Below are 22211 nucleotides of genomic sequence, written 5' to 3'. Positions count from 1 at the left end.
TAAAATATCATGCATATTCTGATCCTTTCAATGACCTGATTTAACATATAATAGCATGCATGTTCTGATCCTTTCAATGACCTGATTTAACATATAATATCATGCATGTTCTGATCCTTTCCATGACCTGATCCAACATGTTATAGTATCATGCATGTTCTGATCTTTTCAATGACCTGATCTAACATATTGTTGCAGTTATGAGAATAAAGGATAACCCCCCTCGTAGGTAGACGCACCACAACATGTAGCCTCACGGTAGTTCAGTTATTTCTTAGTAAATGTAAGCGTAGTCTCCTTTACTGTGTTAGTTTTGCGTTGAGTAGGCCATTGAGTAGGCCTCAATTGGGGTAGCATGCCATGTGCTCGGCCTGAACAAGTCTGGTAAGGCTGAAGGGAGGAGCTGCAGGGGGAGTGACCGGTAATCGACGAGCCGCCAATCAGAGCTCGAGAGGAGTGGCTCACCACGGCAACGGGAGGCGGAGCATGGAACATTCGGGTAAGGTCGGAGCGGAGCCATAAAACCCTGCCTCGGGCCCCCCGCCTCAGTTGAGCAGAGAGAGAGAGAACGCACGAGGTGAGAGGTGAGAACGAGTCAGAGTTTGCACCGAACAAGCAGAGACAAGTCGGAGAGAGAACCACAGCAGACAAGAACACGTCAGAATCGCCCAGCTCCTGAACGAGTCGGAGTGCTTGTAACTGCTTGAACTGCTTGTAATAGTCTCGTTGTACACGAACATTCCCCGTGCCCTGTGCCCTGCGCTCTGCGGGTGTATTTAATCACGCTGTGTGGAGACGACCCATTCCGGGCCACAGACGCGCGATCTCCTCCTGCCTGCGTTTCCAAGCATATGTTCCGTGACCACCAGAGGGCCACGCCGGGCAAGCTGTCCATGAGCGACCGACGGCAAGGCGCGTTTGGCGCGCGATCTTCCTTCCTTATTTTTCCCCACGTGAGTGAGTGGGCCCTTTGTCTGGGATTTAGTTAACATTGCTTAAGTGCCTGCTCTGTGTCTCTTCGGATCATTGTACATAATAAATAAATTGTGTTCTTCCTCTTATTTCATCTTTCCCGTCCTTCCATCTAATGGCCATGCATCGTATGAATAGAACCGCTCAATCGGGTTCAATAAAAGGTAACGGCACGAGTCACGTGATACACCGCTCAGGCGTATTTGATTAGCATGGCTTGTGCGAGGTCCGGTCCCCGTTTTCGTGGCAGTGTGGGTCAAAGGTACGTGTGGCGTCGACCCGATACCCTTTTCACGCTCGCTGCGGAAGTGGTGATTCGGCCTCGTGGACACGAAGGCCCGAGGGGGAAAAGGGGCTTAACCGCCCCTCTGTACGTCGACGGGCTTCGGGAGATCCGCAACAATATAATATCATGCATGTTCTGATCCTTTGAATGACTTGATCTAACATATAATATCATGCATGTTCTGATCCTTTCAATGACCTGATTTAACATATAATATCATGCATGTTCTGATCCTTTCAATGACGTGATTTAACATATAATATCATGCATGTTCCGATTCTTTCAATGACCTGATTTAACATATAATATCATGCATGTTCTGATCCTTTCAATGACCTGATTTAACATATAATATCATGCATGTTCTGATCCTTTAAATGACCTGATTTAACATATAATATCATGCATGTTCTGATCTTTTCAATGACCTGATCTAACATATTGTCGCGCGAACCCTTTGGTTAATACCAGGGCTCGCAGATGGACCAGAACGGAATTACTTGACTCTTGAGGCGACGACCAAACACGGATTCAGCTATAAAATGCAGGAGGAAGAAGGGAAGTGGAAGCTGCAGCAAAAGCGCTTATCTTCAGCGAACCGACAGCAGCTGCAGGGAAATTAATATACTCACGAATGACAAGATTGAATATACAAAAATAGAGATTTATTCATGGAACCCGAACCAATGAAACGCGACGGTAATCAAATAAAGGGCCTAAATTGGGATCCCACACACCTCACTTCAGAAACGAGACACAGGGAGGAATTAATAAAAAGAATCATCATGTGGTGCGAAATGGTGCGTCCTATCTGTCTTGTTGTCTTGTCCCAACGCTGCTCCAAGCTCCGCTGCACAACACGAGGTCCCTTGCTCCCGCACCACAGCACCGCGAAGGCCTGAGCCAACGCCCACTCCAGGCCCCTCGTCGACTGCCCACAAGGTCCATGCACCACTCTAGGCTCCAGAAGCACCGAGCACCGCTCCAAGCACCAGCACCAAGCACCGCTCCAAGCACCACGCAGATGGCGAGCCAACGACCACCAGGACCTCTCAAGACCAAGAAAAACGCACGAGCATCAAGCACGTCGAGACAGCCAGGGAGAGTGCAGCGCAAGAGTTAGAGCTGGACGTGCAAGAGTGCTGGACGTGCACAAGGGAAAATGTCGTTTGGCGCGCCCTTATATAACCTTCCCGGTGACGTCAGCCTTGGCGCACCACTAACCAGCGACTTCCACCGAAACTTCCAGCTTCACGCCTCCCGCACTCGTTGGCTGGAGGTTCGTGCCTACCGCGCTGACCAATCACTCGTTCCCTGTAGTGTGGTGATAGCGCATGTCACTCCATGTTCATAGGCCTGCCGGAGGTGTAGCTGGCGGCGGCCATCATCGGCGGTGTCCCGAACTGGCCCCTTGCCTGTTTTCTTCCGAAGTCCTTGTCAGGGAAGGGAATTTAATTAATGTGTGCACTACAGGGCCTGTCTAAATGTCTACAGGTGTGCATTGCCATAATGGACAAAGGTTTGATTACCAGGTGTGACACACAGGGGTTTATCTTAATCCCTACACTACCTAACACTCGAACATCCTGGTATGTTCACAGGTATACTCTTTAACTGACAAACCTGACTAAACACACAGAACTTATTACAGGTAGATTCCCTATCGCGACAGATGAAGCATGTTACCTATTCAGATCTACCTGACTCTAGATATTCCTTTACCCCACCGACATAACAATATAATATCATGCATGTTCTGATCCTTTGAACGACCTGATCTAACATATAATATCATGCATGTTCTGATCCTTTCAATGACCTGATCTAACATATAATATCATACATGTTCTGATCCTTTCAATGACCTGACCTAACAAATAATATCATACATGTTCTGATCCGTTCAATGACCTGATGTAACACATAATATGCACATTGTGATCCTTTCAATGTCCTGATCTAACATGTTATAATGCCATGCATGTGCTGAGCTTTTCAATGACTTAATGTAACATAAGAAGTAATAGTAATAATAATCGTCAATAATAATAAGGATAATCACATGACTCCCCTTGCCACTTCTGCAGTGAGTGGGTGTACTAGTCATACAAATGCAGGTCTGTGGAGTAGAAACAGAAAGTACCAGTCATTTGCTGTCAGGATGTAAAAAAACTCATGTCAGAACAGTTGTACGCAGAAATACATGACAGCGTCTGTAGAGTAATCCACTCTTACATTTGTAAACATTTCACCATTCCGATCCCAGAACAATCATGGAAACACAAACCAAACTCTATCCTTGAAAATGAACACAATGTGCGCACGCATGAAAAGATGATCCCATCAAGTGTAGACATTGCAGGCAGAGAATTGCGTCCAGACATAGAGCTCAACCACAAAAAGGAAAAAGACAGCATTGTTGATTGAGGTTTTGGTTCCCATACCAATGACTTTGGACTAAATGCTTCAGAAACCAAGAAAATGCTTAAATACTAGGATCTGAAAAATGAGGTCAAAAGGTCTTGGAAATTGAAGAAAGCTGAAATTATACCAGTGATAGTCGGAGCAACAGGGATGATCAAGAAAACACTTACTGAGCAGCACTTAAAAAGCATTCTGGGGAATATCACGACTTACGAGCTACAAGTGGAGGTTCAGTGACGATTCTAAAACGAGCCCTTGGAAGGAAGCTATGAGAATGAAGTTTCACAATCTGGGTCATGAATAATGATCCTTCACCAAAAAATGAGGTGGAGATTTTGAGTTCTGGGAGCTCCCACCTCCTAAAACCCGCATATGGAGATAACACCGAGAGAAGCCAAAGCTATGTCTTCTCCATTTAAAAAAATAAAAACCTTCAAAATCCTTCCTTTTGAGATCTCCCCCTCCCCCCCCCCCCCTCCCTTATTTTACTTTTTTCCATAGCCCCTTGCACAGTACTCCAAATGAGATTCTGCGGTCCTAGAAACAAGCATTGGCTTCTTCTCAGCTGGGAGGGAATATTTTATATTTATATCCTTCAGTGCAATGCAGATATACTTGTTTGTTTTTGTATAAGTTCCCACATCTGCTTTCACGGATGAGAGATAGGATGGGCATTAGGTTTATAATATGGGGAATATTAGAGATGGTAAATATCAAATCAATAATTCAGGAAATTGGAGAAATTAACGAAGTTTGAAATAATCATAAATAACCCTCTTCATATGTGGCGATTTCAATTGCCGTCATGCAAGTTGGCTGTGTGTAGGTACCTCTCTCACCAGTCATGGCACCTCAGCAAAGGACTTCTGTGACTCATTGGGACTGACACAATCTGTACATTTCCTGACCCGGATCTCAGTCAACGGTACATCATCTCTTCTTGACTTCGTTATGACAAATTTCCATGCAAGTGTCTGCTGTTCCACTCCAATCGATTCATCTGATCATGTCCTTGTTAAAGTGGACATCTCTCTCGCCGTTCTCAGAAAGCCTCCTCAACATCGACGAGTCTGGCATTTCACTCAGGCCGACTGGCATGGTCTGCAAGCAGCCATAAATCATCTGGACTGGCTTCCCATCCCTACTGCCTCTGACATCAACTCATCCTTGGAATTCTTCCAAAGTCAATTTATCCCATCTCATCTTCAGTTGTCTTACCCTTCCTCCCGTCCATGGTACACTGAATCTTGTGGTGAGGCAGTTGCCATGAAACAACTTGCTTTTGCCTTCTGGAAGGCAAATCCAACTGAAGGCAATCTCAGTTCCTTCCACCAAGCTCAGAACAAGTGTGTTTCTACCCTCAGGAGAGCCAGGAAACAATATCTCTCTGTTCTCAAGACTGAACTCTCAAACCTGTCTCCCTCATCCAAATCCTGTTGGTGTCTGCTCAAATCTGTTTCTGGTGTTTGTTCCCCCTCCATCCCCTCCATCATCTCAAACGGCTGCACAGCCGACACCATACATGACAAAGCTGAATGACTCACCTCTGTGTTTGCCTCAGAATCTTGCGTCCCAAACCAATCTCTCTCTGTACCCACATTACCCAGTCATACCCATCTGCTCCTGGACTCTGTGTCCTTCTCTCCTGACAAGGTGGAGAAGTCTCTGTCAAACCTCGACTCTGATTCTGCAACTGGACCTGACGGCATCAGCCCACGGGTCCTAAAATCCTGTTCTTCCGCTCTTTCACTCCCCTCTCTCTGTTCTCTTCACCCTCTCTTTTGCTCAAGGTCATCTGCCATCTGCTTGGAAATCAGTAAACAATACAGCTTTTTGTTTTCAATGAGATACTGCATCGCCCACCACAAAGCCTTTAAGGCCATTAAAGGTGGGGGGCTCACAAAGGAAAGTACAGGTATTAGACAGAAAGGAGGAATCCATTGCCATTCCTGTTGAATGGTGGATGGTTGGGATAGAGGGGAAAGCAGGATTCCGGTAAACTGTTTCAGAGTGATGCTGTGTGGGGGAAAAAAACTAGAGGAATACCTCATAATCTTACTCTTCATGACAGCTACAGTGTATGGATGGGAAGACTGCCAAATGTGTGGAGTGACTGAAAGTATGCTCAGATGGAACAATCTGTGATAGACCCTCAGAGCACATTCCGTAGTAATATCTGGAGAAAAGGTTCAATGAAGAAAGAGAGTGACGGACTGAGAGAGGTTCCAGGGATGATACCAACTCCTGTCCCACAAGAATAGCAGCACATCGCTGGATTCTGTCAAGAAGAGATAGGTGACAGGCCAGAGCACCAGCCCAAATATGGCAATGATATTGCATGACAGGACGTACAGTGGCCTTGTCATAGCAGCTGGAGAAAGGTATCGCCGAGCACGAAATAAGCAGCCAATGTGCTGGGACGCTCTTTTAGTTGTACCAGAATAATGTTAAAACCAATATTCCCATTCCCCAAGGGGTTTTATCTTTCGATATCCTACCCCCACCTCCCGACATCCTTACGGAAGTACATTTTATTATAGGGAATTTAGAATGGCGAGGCATGGTCTGATCTTTTCAATGACCTGATCTAACATAAGTAATAGTAATAATAATTGGCAATAATAAGAATAAGAATAACATGACTCCCCCTGCTGCTCCCGAAGGGAACGTGTACAAGTATCGTAAATTAAAGAATGCAGTCAGCTACAGAATTAAAATATAATAATGTGGAAGAGTTCCCCCTGCAGTTCAGAGTTGCAGGTGATTAGACTGTGTGTACACATTACTTAATACTGTATAACAAACTCTGTTTTGAGACCCAAATAATTGATTTTCTTAAATGGAAACATTCCTTTCACGAGATGTCTCCAATTTATTTGTGCTTCTCACTGGTTATTCTCTCTTCCTTTTCCCCATTAGTGCTGCTGTTGCTGTCTATCGCAGCAAAGGCTTTCTGCGACTCCATGGGCCTGACCTGATCTGGAAGCTTTTCAACAGAGATTTTTGCCACTGGTGGCCTCCGCATTCGCCTCGTTCTTTGAGCTATTCATGTTCAACTCTCCCCCTCCCCTTTCTATATCTCCTTCTCTCTCTTATACTCCACTGCTGGTGTTGGTGGTTCTCCCTTTCCATTTTGTTCCCTTGCATTCTGCTCTATCTATTATGCGAACCTCGATCATGCATGCAATAAAAAAATCTTTCCTTGCAACTTCTGCTGTTCCTCATCTGCCACTAATATGCACAGCAATAAATATATGAAAACATTGAAATGCATTTCACTCATTTATTTTGCATCAAACATGACATCCTGGAAACCAACCACTGGAGCACATGGTCCCATTGACTGCAGAGTGAATCCAAGCACACAAAGAATGAAGGGGGGGGGGGGGGGGGGGAGGGGGAGGGTCAACTTCCACTTAACTCTCTCTCTCTCTCTCTCTCTGGTTCCCCTCTCACGCCATCAAGCTCATAGGTCTGCCGAGGCAGTTTCAAATGCGAGAGAGCACAATATTGGTCGGGTCACCACTCAGACGCAGAGTCATGGCAGGAATTTGTAATCTAGTGCATCACATTTACAGAATGGAGAGCATGAGAGTGCAGGAGTTTTTCAACTGCAACTATTCCTTGAACATGCATTGGTTGTGCTGCAGCTGCATGCGATCACTTTCAGAACTTGTTTCAGTAAAATGTCGGTGACTCCATATGTGGGAACAGGGACCGCTTCCACATTCCAACCAAACTTTGACAACTCCACCACTGGTGCATCCTTCTGATTTGCAAACATCCACAGTATTGTTTGAAAGTGGCTTTTTAAAGTGTACGACAATCCCATTATCAGTTGGGGGCAGTGATGTGATCTTTGGAGTTTTGGCATTACTGTTTTTTGGGGTTTTTTTTGTATACTTCGTCAAGGCTCATATAAGAGCTAACACAGAACATTTAATGAAGGAAATGAGAGACAAGAGGGGGAGAGAGAGGGAAGCACAGCAACAGTAGGGAACAGGGACATCAGGAGATCTGTGGAAGAGAGAGGGCTGGGGCGGGGTGCATGGGATAAAACAAAAAGGTAGTAGGGAGAAAAGACAATAAATGAGACGACTGTGGATTCAAACGAGGAAAATGTAGGCCTCAAAAACCCGGCATTAAAATTCCGATGAATACTTACAAATTGCCACAAGTTCTGAAACAAAAATCAAACTAGAAGCACACAGTAAACACAGAGACAGCAAAATAAACAGCAAAAACACGACAAAACTACCGGGAGTACTTATCTTTGAGGAATTTGACAGAGTCCAAAAACAGCACGACCGAGCTCAAGGAACCAGAACCGGAATTTCCACTGAACTACTCCCTCTGGACAACTCCCTGGTAAATACTTTGTATCGTAACTCATGAATTGTTGTTGGCAACATTGATCCATACCAGAGATTGAAGAATCGGATGCTAGTTGACTTGAATTCTTCTTCTATTGTGGTGATATCTCCAAAGATGCCCAAACCAAGGTCGCCATGTTTCTGGAGAAGTGATAATGCTGATATTTCCCCTCACCATACCTATAGGACAGTCACATCCAGAAATGGCATGCAGTGCGAGTGATTGACTACACGTGTCTCAGTTTTGCTGATGTTGAACGTACGGATGTCAATTAACTTCCCATCAGATAGTGAGATGTCATTGAGGTGCCACTTCCAATAGTACACAAGTAGCATGGGCACAGTGTCACATATTACGAGGATGCCTTTGTGCCCTTGGTCCAACAGCAGCTTCGCATAACTGATGATTGACACATCTGCTTCTTCGGGCCCATATTGGTTGTTGTGGTCACCAATCAGAAACATGTCTCCGGAATGTTCACAATTGCAATTGCAACGATGTTTCCTTTGTAAATTTGAAATTAGGATATGCTGTTCCAACAGCTCCCCTTTGTCTTTCACATGATTTTTATGCTTGAATGTGTGTCCTCATATCGATCAAATCCATCTCCTTCAAATTACGTTTTCGTTCCTGAAATACCTTGTAGTGTCCATCTTATTTATCCCATGTACCCTGCCTCAGCCCTCTCTCTTCCACAGATCTCCCAATGTCCCTGTTCTCTCCTGGTGTTGTACTTCCCTCTCCCTCCCCCTCTTTTCTCTCACTCCCTTTATTATATGATCTATGTTTAGCTCTTACACAAGCCTCGACTTGGTATACAAAAAAACACTACGGAACAGATCTGGAGAATCAGATCAGGGATCAGGTGCTTCAAAACTGCAGGTCCGACAACCTGAGATGCAAATTACTTGAGAAACGAGACGGTCTCCATTTGGCATAAACACTAAAGATTTCTTTCATGTTTGAAACAGTTGAAGCTCAATTTCAGGTGATTAATTTGGATGCTGGACATGCTGGAAAGTCTCTGTCAGACTCCAGTAGTCATGTCAACAACATTACCCAGCGGGAAGAGTAGGTTCTGCCCAAGTGAATAGACAAAGGATGCTTTAGATGTGGACATCTGGGACATAGTGGGAACGATTTGCTTTGCCATGCCAAAGGGAAATTATGCAGAAAATGTGGGAGAAAGGATCGTTTTGCCAGGGTGTGTCCATTGGCCTGCAAAAGTATTCACCTCTGACCAAGAATGCAACATTTACATAAATTACGAATTACTGTATGTAGAAACAATTTTTCCAAATGAACTTTTTTGGGGGGAAACAAATGAGTATTTTGGGGTAGGCCTCTACCAGCTTTGCACAGTGAGATGGTGAAATCTTTGCCCATTCTTCACGTGAAAATGGCTCTAGTTCTGCCAAGTTTGATGGGGATCGTCATTGGACTTCAATCTTCAAGTTTCGCCATAAATTATCAATTGGGTTCAGGCAAGGTCTTTGACTGGGCCACTCAAGAGCATTTTTTTCCCCTTATTCAGCTACTCCAGTGTGGCTTTAGCTTTGTGCTTCAGATCATTGTCCTGCAACCCTCAAGTTTTCATTCATTCATTGTCTAACCCTCAGGAGATCCAGGAAACAATATCTTTATACTCTCAAGACAGAACTCTCAAACTTGTCTCCATCTTCCAAATCCTGGTGGCGTCTGGTCAAATCTGTTTCTGGTGTTTGTTCCCCCTCCATCCCCTCCCTTACCTCAAATGGCTCCACAGCTGACTCTGCACATGAAAAAGCTGAATGCCTCAACTCTATGTTTGCCTCCAAATATTGTGTCCCAAACCCATCTCTCTCTGTACCCACCGTACCCAGTCAAACCCAACTGCTCCTGGTCTCTGTGTCCTTCTCTCCCGACAAGGTGGAGAAGTTTCTGGCAATCGTCGACTCTGATTCTGCAACTGGACCAGATGGCATCAGTCCATGGGTACTAAAATCCTGCTCTGCCGCTCTTTCACACCCTCTCTCTGTTCTCTTCACCCTCTCTTTTGCTCCAGGTCATCTGCCATCAGTTTGTAAATCAGCCAACATTACCGCTTTACACAAAAAAGGTGCAACCACACATCCCTGCAACTACAGACCAATCAGCCTGCTCCCAATTATCAGCAAAGTCATGGAATCCATCATTGCTTCGGATATCAAATCATAGCTCTTCTCCAATGGCTTGATCTCTGATCATCAATTTGGTTTTAGACTAGGTCATTCTACTCTGGCCATGCTGCTTCTACTGCCTCAACAATGGATGGAGGTCGTCAATGTCAAACAGGAAATTAGAGCCGTCTCCCTTAACATATCACGTGCCTTCGTTACGGTCTGGCACCCCACTATGCTCACCAAACTCTCCTCCTATGGTATCCATGGAAAACTCCACGCATGGCTTGCGGACTTCCTCTCTGGTAGTAGTCAACGTGTGGCCCTGAATGTGTTTCTCTCATCTACCCTTCATGTTCAGGCTGGAGTTCCCCAAGGCAATGTTCTGGGCCCTGTGCTTTTTCTGGTCTTCATCAATGATCTCTCCAACTCTCTGGAAAATCCTCTCTATCTCTTTGCTGATGACTCCACTATCTGCCACTCCATACCTCATCCCTCAGATAGGCAGTCTGCAGCCTCCTAACTCTCTGCAGGCCTGGACAAAATCACAGACTGGTCAAACAAGTAGAACATGTCTTTTAATCCTGACAAATCTCACACTCTCACTATGTCTCTCCGAAAAGACCGACTGGACAACCCTCCCATCTACTTTCTGAACAATCCTCTCCAAGAAGTTCTGTCACTCAAGCTTTTGGGTCTCACTATCTGCCATGATCTTTCCTGGGAAAACCACATTTCCAAGCTGGCCTCCAAAGCCAGTCGCCGACTGGGCATCCTCCATCGTGTGAAGTCCTTCTTTGGCACACCTGAGCTCCTCACCAAATACAAGGCTTTCAACCGCAGCTCAATGGCTATACTGTTCTCCCCTCTGGGCTGGTGCTCCTGCCTCACACCTAGCTCGTCTTCACGCTGTTGAAACCAAAGCTTTCAGAATCATTGTAATCTCCCACGATGAAGCTAACTCAGAGGGCCTTTCACTCACTCACCGCAGGCAGGTTGGTGGTCTTTCTGTCTTCTAGCGACTCCTCTCCGGCCTAGCTCCCCCAGCTCTGTCTGTGCTTTGTCCCCCAAATTTTCCTGCAGGTCGCTCAAGATCTGCCAGCAACCCTCTTCTGGTGAAACTGCCAAAATCAAGACTCTCTGCTCACCTTCACTCTTTCATTCCTCTATTCTCCCACCTCTGAAACAAACTCCCTCACTCCCTTCAATCCCACTCCTCACTCCAGGTCTTTAAAACAGCTGTTCACCACCATCTCTTATCTTCCCCCATCCAAAACCTTGATCTTTTCTACCCCTGTTAATTTCACCCAGATCCACTTTTTTGAAATACCGACTTTTTTCCTTGAAGTCCATGTGTTTTATACCTCTCTCACCCCCCCCCCCCTTCCCATGACTCCTCCCCCCAAGCCCTCTCCCTCCCACAGATCTCCCGACGTCCCTGTTCTCTACTGTTGTACTTGTGTGCTTCCCTCTCTTTCCCCACCTGGTCTCCCGCTCCCTTTATAATATGTTTTATGTGTCAGTTTGTTTTTATGTGATTAATGTTAGCTCTTACACGAGCCTCGATCTTGTATACAAAAAAAAAAAAAAAAAATTCCTACTCGGTTTCACATTCATGGCTGATTCAAGCAGGTTTTCATCAAGGAGCCTCCTGTACGTTGCACCGTCCATTGTCCCTTCTATCCTGACAAATTTGCCAGTTCCTCCTGATGAAAAGCAGCCCCATAGCATGATGTGCCACCACCATGCTTGACAGAAGGGATGGTGTTGACTGGGTGATTGACGTAACGCTTGAAATACCATAACGCTTTCGCTAGACGTAATGCTTTGAACTTAGTCCAAAAAGTTAAATTTTTGTCTCGTCTGACCATAAAACCCTTACTGTATGCTTGCAGTATCACTAAGATGCTTTTTCGCAAACCACATGAACTTTTAGATTATTTTTTTGTGTGTTGAAAGCTGCAGTCACGAACTATATAGTTCTCATTGAGGCCAGGCCTTAAATAAAATAACTGCATTGATAGATGTGAGAAAAGAGAAATATAAGAGAGATAATGTAAAGGTGAGGAGTGAAAATGAGTCAGAAAAGTGTATGATTCAAGGATTGTTTGTAAGAAAGAGAGATTAAAGCTAGCCTGGTAGCTGTAGTTTGAGTGAGACAGAAAGTAAGACTAGCAATCCTGACATGGAGAGTGTAAGATGGTTCCGGGCACCACTTTAACGCTCCTAAGTCAGAACGGTAGTACGACCCTAGTCAGTTGCTGTCTACAACCCACGACATAAAAATCCGGTCCAACCGGATTGGTGTTTTTTAGGAGATACAAGCCAATGAGGGTAGTCGTTTTGTTCGACGACTACCCGACCATGCGGCAGGTACCAGTGGCAGTCAAGAAAGAGACTGACCTGACTTATCCTGAAGAACTGAACCTGATGATGCGTCTTTTTCAGTAATTGTACACCGCTCCTTTCCTATGCCACCTCCAGGCATTGCAAATCGTCATTGCCGGGCACCGAAGGGGGCTTGGCAGTGACGCACGCTGAAAGAGAGTACTCAGTTTTCACTCTGGTTTCTTGTTGTACACCGCTCCTTTCCTATGCCATCTCCAGGCATTGCAAATCGTCATTGCCGGGCACCAAAGGGGGCTCGGCAGTGACGCACGCTGAAAGAGAGTACTCAGTTTTCACTCTGGTTTCTTGTTTGTTGTACACCGCTCCTTTCCTATGCCATCTCCAGGCATTGCAAATCGTCATTGACGGGCACCAAAGGGGGCTCGGCAGTGACGCACGCTGAAAGAGAGTACTCAGTTTTCACTCTGGTTTCTTTCTTGTTTGTTTGTTTTCTTGTTTGTTTGTCCGGGCGATATCTCAGCCATCCTTTGAGCTAGGAAGCTGAAATTTCGGCACAGTAGTGAGCAAGTCCTTTGTCAAATACGGTATTTTTTGTTTTTTGAATAATCAATTAATTGAGGAGTTATTTAATTATTAGCGTTTAATTAAGTACTTATTTAATTAATTAAATTTCATTTCTCTTCTGACCATTATTAACTCAGGCACCTTTTGAGTTAGGAAGCTGATATTTGGACATGCCAATGACCAGGTGATTTGGCTGCAAAGGATATTTTTGATTTATTAATTAATCAATTAATCGATTAATTATTTAATTATTCGATTAATGACAAAAAAAATTTTTTTTTAAGTTACAGATTCTGATGAAATAGTGGTAGTTTATGTGTTCTCTCACCAAATTGGTTAATAATTTAATTTTTTTATGATTATTATTTATTTATTTTCATTATTAATCATTTATTTATTTTCTTTCTCATTTGGCCAATATCTCAGGCACCTTTTGAGCTGGGAAGCTAATATTTGGACATGAGTGACCAAGTGATGTGGCTATCAAGGATATTTTTTATTTATTGATTAATCATTTCATCTATTAAGTATTTATTGATTAATCGATTAATTATTTATTGAGTAATCAATTAATTATTTAATTTTTTATAAATGACTTATTTAATTAAATTTCTAAAAGATACATCTTTGGATGAAGCACTACTGGTTTAGTTATGCGATTAGCCAATTGATTATGAAAATATTTTGTGATAATCTTTTATTGATTTTAATTATACAATTAATCAATCAATTAGTGTACACCTCTCCCTCCCAATGCAGCCTCAATGAGCTGCACTGCGGCATTGCCGGGCGCCGGAGGCGCCCCGGCAATGCCGCGCTGCAGCATATTTAATTATTTGGCATGGGGCGGTGTACTTTGAATGTATGTGTACTTGTTTGTTTTCTTTCTTGTTTTCTTGGTTGTCCGGACGATATCTCAGCCATCCTTTGAGCTAGGAAGCTGAAATTTCGGCACAATAGTGAGCAAGTCCTTTGTCAAAAACGGTATTTTTTGTTTTTTGATTAATCAATAAATTGAGGAGTTATTTAATTATTAGCGATTAATTAAGTACTTATTTAATTAATTACATTTCCTTTCGCTTCTGACCATTAACTCAGGCACCTTTTGAGTTAGGAAGCTGATATTTGGACATGCCAATGACCAGGTGATTTGGCTGCAAAGGATATTTTTGATTTATTAATTAATCAAGTAATCGATTAATTATTTAATTATTCGATTAATGACCAAAAACTTTTTTTTTTTTTTTAGTTACAGATTCTGATGAAATAGTGGTAGTTTATGTGTTCTCTGACCAAATTGATTAATAATTTAATTTTTTGATGATTATTAATTATTTATTTTCATTATTAATTATTTATTTATTTTCTTTCTCATTTGGCCAATATCTCAGGCACCTTTTGAGCTGGGAAGCTAATATTTGGACATGAGTGACCAAGTGATGTGGCTATCAAGGATATTTTTGATTTATTGATTAATCATTTCATCTATTAATTATTTATTGATTAATCGATTAATTATTTAATTTTTTATAAATGACTTATTTAATTAAATTTCTAAAAGATACATCTTCAGATGAAGCACTATTGGTTTAGTTATGCGATTAGCCAATTGATTATGAAAATATTTTGTGATAATCTTTTATTGATTTTAATTATACAATTAATCAATCAATTAGTGTACACCTCTCCCTCCCAATGCAGCCTCTATGAGCTGCACTGCGGTATTGCCGGGCGCCAGAGGCGCCCCGGCAATGCCGCGCTGCAGCATATTTAATTATTTGGCATGGGGCGGTGTACTTTGAATGTATGTGTACTTGTTGTACACCGCTCCTTTCCTATGCCATCTCCAGGCATTGCAAATCGTCATTGCCGGGCACCAAAGGGGGCTCGGCAGTGACGCACGCTGAAAGAGAGTACTCAGTTTTCACTCTGGTTTCTTGTTTGTTTGTTTTCTTGGTTGTCCGGACGATATCTCAGCCATCCTTTGAGCTAGGAAGCTTAAATTTCGGCACAGTAGTGAGCAAGTCCTTTGTCAAATACGGTATTTTTTGTTTTTTGAATAATCAATTAATTGAGGAGTTATTTAATTATTAGCGTTTAATTAAGTACTTATTTAATTAATTAAATTTCATTTCTCTTCTGACCATTATTAACTCAGGCACCTTTTGAGTTAGGAAGCTGATATTTGGACATGCCAATGACCAGGTGATTTGGCTGCAAAGGATATTTTTGATTTATTAATTAATCAATTAATCGATTAATTATTTAATTATTCGATTAATGACAAAAAAAAATTTTTTTTTAAAGTTACAGATTCTGATGAAATAGTGGTAGTTTATGTGTTCTCTGACCAAATTGATTAATAATTTAATTTTTTTATGATTATTATTTATTTATTTTCATTATTTTCTTTCTTGTTTGTTTGTCCGGACGATATCTCAGCCATCCTTTGAGCTAGGAAGCTGAAATTTCGGCACAATCGTGAGCAAGTCCTTTGTCAAAAACAGTATTTTTTTTTTTTGATTAATCAATAAATTGAGGAGTTATTTAATTATTAGCGATTAATTTAGTACTTATTTAATTAATTAAATTTCCTTTCTCTTCTGACCATTAACTCAGGCACCTTTTGAGTTAGGAAGCTGACATTTGGACATGCCAATTACCAGGTGATTTGGCTGCAAAGGATATTTTTGATTTATTAATTAATCAATTAATCGATTAATTATTTAATTATTCGATTAATGACAAAAATTTTTTTTTTTTTAAAGTTAAAGATTCTGATGAAATAGTGGTAGTTTATGTGTTCTCTGACCAAATTGATTAATAATTTAATTTTTTTATGATTATTATTTATTTATTTTCATTATTAATCATTTATTTATTTTCTTTCTCATTTGGCCAATATCTCAGGCACCTTTTGAGCTGGGAAGCTAATATTTGGACATGAGTGACAAAGTGATGTGGCTATCAAGGATATTTTTGATTTATTGATTAATCATTTCATCTATTAATTATTTATTGATTAATCGATTAATTATTTATTGAGTAATCAATTAATTATTTAATTTTTTATAAATGACTTATTTAATTAAATTTCTAAAAGATACATCTTCGGATGAAGCACTAGTGCTTTAGGTATGCTATTAGCCAATTGATTATGAAAATATTTTGTGATAATCTTTTATTGATTTTAATTATACAATTAATCAATCAATTAGTGTACACCTCTCCCTCCCAATGCAGCCTCAATGAGCTGCACTGCGGTATTGCCGGGCGCCAGAGGCGCCCCGGCAATGCCGCGCTGCAGCATATTTAATTATTTGGCATGGGGCGGTGTACTTTGAATGTATGTGTACTTGTTTGTTTTCTTGTTTCCTTGGTTGTCCGGACGATATCTCAGCCATCCTTTGAGCTAGGAAGCTGAAATTTCGGCACAATAGTGAGCAAGTCCTTTGTCAAAAACGGTATTTTTTGTTTTTTGATTAATCAATTAATTGAGGAGTTATTTAATTATTAGCGTTTAATTAAGTACTTATTTAATTAATTAAATTTCATTTCTCTTCTGACCATTATTAACTCAGGCACCTTTTGAGTTAGGAAGCTGATATTTGGACATGCCAATGACCAGGTGATTTGGCTGCAAAGGATATTTTTGATTTATTAATTAATCAATTAATCGATTAATTATTTAATTATTCGATTAATGACAAAAAAATTTTTTTTTTTAAAGTTACAGATTCTGATGAAATAGTGGTAGTTTATGTGTTCTCTGACCAAATTGATTAATAATTTAATTTTTTTATGATTATTATTTATTTATTTTCATTATTAATCATTTATTTATTTTCTTTCTCATTTGGCCAATATCTCAGGCACCTTTTGAGCTGGGAAGCTAATATTTGGACATGAGTGACCAAGTGATGTGGCTATCAAGGATATTTTTGATTTATTGATTAATCATTTCATCTATTAATTATTTATTTATTAATCGATTAATTATTTCATCTATTAATTATTTATTGATTAATCGATTAATTATTTATTGAGTAATCAATTAATTATTTAATTTTTTATAAATGACTTATTTAATTAAATTTCTAAAAGATACATCTTCGGATGAAGCACTAGTGGTTTAGTTATGCGATTAGCCAATTGATTATGAAAATATTTTGTGATAATCTTTTATTGATTTTAATTATACAATTAATCAATCAATTAGTGTACACCTCTCCCTCCCAATGCAGCCTCAATGAGCTGCACTGCGGTATTGCCGGGCGCCGGAGGCGCTCCGGCAATGCCGCTCTGTAGGATATTTAATTATTTGGCATGGGGGCGGTGTACTTTGAATGTATGTGTACTTGTTGCTTCTTTATTGACACCTGCCCATAGAGATAGAGGCCTGCTTTGTGAAGGTAACAGGATATTGTTAATTGATGAACACTGACCCCCATCTCGGACATAGAGCCTTGCAGATGTTCCAAAGTCATTGCTGGGTTTATAGAGGCATCCCGACCCAGTGCCCTGCTTGCCCGGCTGCTGAGTGTGGATGGGCGACCTGATCTGGGTAGAAACTGGGTGGTGTGCACGTCTTCATCTTCTTCATGATGGATTTCACCGTACTCAAAGGGATAATGATTGACTTTGAAATCTTCTTATAACCCTCTCCTGGGAGCTTAAGTGGGGGAGCTTAATTTTTTTTATATAAACCACTGATTACATCCAGGTGAAACCTACTACACTTATTTTGTAACCTTTCAAACATAATATTGTTACGTTTGTGGGAACGTCAATCATTTACAAAGCATGCATAGACTAGTTGTGTCCTCTAGGGTGCATTGCATAGAAATACCAGGTCAGCTGTGGCATCCCAGATTGGACCTTTTCGTATTTATTTTTCCTTTTTCTTCAGGTTTACCCCATATCCACTCCCTTACGCCACGTGATTTTGACTGTTGGTGGTGGTGCCCAAAACAGCTTTGGAAAGGATTCAACCCCTTTTTCTTTGAAGCGAGAATGTGCAGTGAAGAGGAAGAACAGTTCCTCTTGGTGCCGTTGGTGGTGCGGCAAAGAAGAATCCTTGCTCGTATCTTGAACGGTTTGAGTGTGTTGGGGTGAAGGGCTCGATCTCTGTGAACTATATGAAGATTGTGTGTATGAAGCAGGTGGACAAAAAGGAAAAGAGCGTATTCTGTGGGAAAAGGCGTTTCTTTGGGTCTCTGTGGAGACGATCAATATTGTGTGCTTCATGCTGTGAACGGTCTCGGCGTGTCTTCCATGAAGGAGTCGACCTCGATGAACTTCCTGAGGGATTTGCTGTGTTGCATGAAGGAGGTTGACAAAAGGATCAAAGGAGAAAAGGAATCGCAGACGTGATGATTGGTCCATTCACTTTTGTTCCCGCCAAGCCCCGCTCTGACGAGCGTCGATGATATTGATACCCCCATTCCACTTATGCCGATCGACCCCGATCTGCACAACGGGAACGATCCTATTTGGAACGGGATCAATCGGCATGATCGTAAACGGAACGTCTTCGATCTTTGTCGATCGGGACAAAAAAATAGATCGGGGCGATTTTTTAAACATGTTTAAAATTTCCATCCCGATCTGAAATAGCGGGACTGATCGTGATTACAGCGTCGTTGCAGCGGGAGGATTATCTTGTGCCGTTTCGACGACGATCGTTACCTGTCCGTCCTGCTCCAATGCCGATCAAAGCCGCTGTATATAAATCGGTCCGGATTGCATCAGCCTCACCCGATCAAGTATTTCGACACGACAACATCGCTCGCAATATCTCCGATCAAAAATGGCACCGAGGACCAAGAAGAAGTCTACGAAGAAGAAGATTGTTGTTACCCCCCCCCCCCCCCCCGGAGGAAACTGCACCTGTTGAAGCTGCCCCTGCCCCTGAGCGTGAGCCTGAAATGGAGAAAGAAGAGGCAGAAGAGGAGCTGCCTTTAGAGCCTGTTGAACAAGAAGAGAGTGCTCCCACGAAGAGGCAGAAGAAAGACCGGCTCCACGTCAACTGCACAGACCAGGAGGAAGAAGAGATTGCGGACTTCCTCGAAAAGAACCCGGTCCTCTACGATAAGAAGATGAAGTTGTGGAGAAACACTCAACATAAGGATAACATCTGGAAGACGCAAGCTGAGAAAATGGAGCGTGAAGTCCTGCTGCTGAAGATCTGGTATGACTCCATCCGCACGAGGTTCGGCCGGCTGAAGAAGACCAAGTCTGGCCAGAGCGCCGTCCAGCTCAGTGAGAGAGACCAGTGGATATGGGGCCGGCTGCAGTTCCTCCAATCACACATCGGCGAAGTGAAGAGGAGGCCTATGGTCAGTGTAAGTATATGTCCTTTGTTGCATTAATGAATTTCTCGACTTTGTTATGAACATGTATACCACCTTCCTTATTAGTGTATGTACTTATAATTTGTTCTTCTGTTCACAGCTCACAGCCATAGCCACAGACACAGGCACCAGTGATGCTGCAGTGGTGGTCATCAGCAGCCCGACTGAGTCCACACCCACCTCAACCATCGCTTCATCCACCCGAGGTAGGAGGCAGGCAGATGCAGACGCTTTGATGGAGCTAGACCAAAACCAGGCCCAGATCACAGACTTGGTCAAGCAGCTCCTCGAACAGATGAAGCCAGCCAAGAACAGCGAAAGGTTCAAGTTCTGTGAGTATATCTACGAGGTCCTGGAAGGTCTGAGTCACGAGGTGTACAGGAAGGCTTCAAGGGAGATCTGGGACTGCCTCCAGCGTGCCCGTGACGTCGACGACAACAGGCAGACCCAGCCTCAGCCTGGATTTTCGCAGCCTCAGCCTGGGCCTTCTCAGCAGTACCCTCACCAGTGGCAACCGGATCCCAGCCAGTGGCCAACTCAGCCTGCAAGCCAGCCACAGCACCCTTTTAGTGTGTGGCAGTCTCACCCAGCCTGGCTTCAGCAGAACTTCCAACCCATCTCCTACCCCTCCAACACTGCACCCCACCGAGGCAAACAGATCACGCAGTTGCAAGCTCCGATACCAGGCAGTGCACCCATCACCAGCACCCCATTGGCAGCAGGAGATGCATCCCTCGACTCATCATCCCTCCACCCGAATACCTGTCTCAGCAGTTTGCTCCGCCAGATCCGCCAAGACGAGGAGAAGGAGAAGGAGGGAGATGGAGACACTGCTAATGATCTATGAGTCTTTGTGTTTTGATGATGTATGAGTGAAAGTGATGCTTTGTGTTGAATGAAGAATAAAAGTTGAAAAAAGAACACTTTTTGTCAACGTTGTTAAGTGGAATTGATAACTGCATGAGCCAAATTGCATTGCCCAATAACCCCATGGTCTAAAATTAAAAGCGGTACAAGTTAAACAAATATTATTAATGATCAATTTTACCGCTTTTAATTTTATGACCTTTTAATTAAGTGAATGCAAACTTTGATCCCCTCAACCCAGCAAAAACTTGTCAAATTTTTAGCTTTTATTTTGAAGACCTTTCATTTTGCAATGCATTTTCATCCCCTCAACCCAGCAATAATAACTTCTCCCTTTCCAACCAACACAAGGCAAACATTGAATATCCAGTTTCATAATGTTTATTGTCACATGATTATCAATAGAAATCATTATCAATGCAATACAACAATGTCCTCCAAAATGTCTTTCAACTCCTTCCCATAGTGTCTCCAATGATGTCTCACCATCCTCTCCTGCCATGGAACTGCACCAGCAGGGCTGTTAAAATAAAGTCTCAGTACCTCCCTCTGACACTGGGCCTCTACACTGTCCCTGTTACCTCGAACTGCCTGCTCCACCTCTAACATGTTGGCTTGATCTCTCCATTCACCAGGGATGATGTTGTGTCGATAATCCTCCTGGTCCACCTCGGCATGCTGAATACTTGGGAACCGGATGCGGAGCATGTTGTGCAGACAGATAGCAGTTTCGACCAGGTCACACACCACCTCAGGATACTGTTGTAGTGTCTTGAGCAAGCATTGCCAACGGTTTGCCAAGATGCCAAAGGCGTTCTCCACCACTCGTCGACCCCTTGAGATGCGGTAGTTGTAGACGAGTTGTTCAGGAGAGAGTCCACGTCTGGCATAGGGTTTCATCAAGTAGGTGCGGAGAGCAAAGGCATCATCTCCAAGGATGAAGAATGGCATCTCTTCATCATCATTCCGCATGGCCAGGGGGTCAGGGAATCCAATGGTTTCATTCTCTATGCACTCTTTGAGCTCCGAAGCATTGAAAATCTGAGCATCTGACATGTGTCCCATTCCACCAACATCCACCCACAAGAACTTATAGTCGGCGTCCACCAGTGCCATCAACACGATCGAGAAGAAGCCCTTGTAGTTGTGGTAGAGGCTGCCTGAGTTTGGTGCGCATCTGAGGGCGACGTGTTTGCCATCAAGAGCTCCGAGCACATGAGGGATGTTCCATTTACTTTCGAAATCATCAGCGACTTCTGTCCATTCTTCTGGGGTGGTAGGGCACTTCACCATTTCTTCTTTGAACTCTGCAACGATGGCTTGACACACCTCCGGAATGAACTTGACGATGGTGTTTCTGCTGACCCTGAAGTCGTAGGAGAGAGTTGGGTAGAGGTCTCCTGTAGCCAGATGCCTCAGGGTGATGGCGAGCTTCATTCCAGGTTGTAGGGCCTTTCTCAGCCTGGTATCTTCTTTCTCAATCCTGGGGGTGATTCTGTGGAGGATTTCATCAAAGAGAGCAGGTGGCATCCTCACAAAGTTCTGGAAAGAGTTGATGTCCTCCAGCCTCAGTTCATTCATCAAGCGGTCGTAGTGCCCAAACTGCAATCTTCTTTCTTCTGTCAACCATGGCCGGACCCAGAACTGAGGGGTTCTTCTTCTTCTTCTCATTCTTCTTCTAACTTGAGCAGCTCTTCCTTCATTAATTGCATATTGTTGGAGAAGTAGAGCGAGCTGCAGACGGCCATTTCTCTGATGTTGATCGATGGCTGTCTTTGACGATACTGATGATCGGCAAGCAAATCGGGCCCTATTTATACGGATTGGGACCTGAAATCTGCTTTTTAGTCGGCTTAAAGACGGGAATAGAGCGTAGTTAGATCG

General features: G+C 42.9%; 2 protein-coding genes across 2 annotated transcripts in view; both read left to right on the top strand.

Annotated features, from left to right (window-relative positions):
• LOC137424489 (cubilin-like) overlaps positions 1 to 22211 on the top strand; it is a 425110-nt gene that overhangs the window by 188425 nt on the left and 214474 nt on the right. The gene's annotated exons all lie outside the window — the stretch shown is intronic.
• LOC144891687 (uncharacterized) lies at positions 18997 to 20696 on the top strand. Its single transcript, XM_078775513.1, has 2 exons — positions 18997 to 19451; positions 19561 to 20696. Exons 1-2 carry the CDS (start codon positions 19035 to 19037, stop codon positions 20305 to 20307), a joined length of 1164 nt encoding a protein of 387 aa, XP_078631639.1. The 5' UTR covers positions 18997 to 19034; the 3' UTR covers positions 20308 to 20696.

Source organism: Myxine glutinosa, chromosome 4, assembly GCF_964187855.1.
Source record: "Myxine glutinosa chromosome 4, kmMyxGlut1.1, whole genome shotgun sequence".
Classification (NCBI taxonomy): domain Eukaryota; kingdom Metazoa; phylum Chordata; class Myxini; order Myxiniformes; family Myxinidae; genus Myxine; species Myxine glutinosa.
The sequence above is the reverse complement of the archived record's forward strand: the minus strand, read 5'-3'. Positions and strand labels throughout refer to the sequence as shown.

Excerpts from the sequence above, each read along its gene's own strand:
- LOC144891687 (XM_078775513.1), top strand. The coding sequence starts at position 19,035 with ATGGAGAAAGAAGAGGCAGAAGAGGAGCTGCCTTTAGAGCCTGTTGAA. Across the intron at positions 19,452-19,560 it reads AGAGGAGGCCTATGGTCAGT|CTCACAGCCATAGCCACAGA; the intron begins GTAAGTATATGT and ends TTCTGTTCACAG.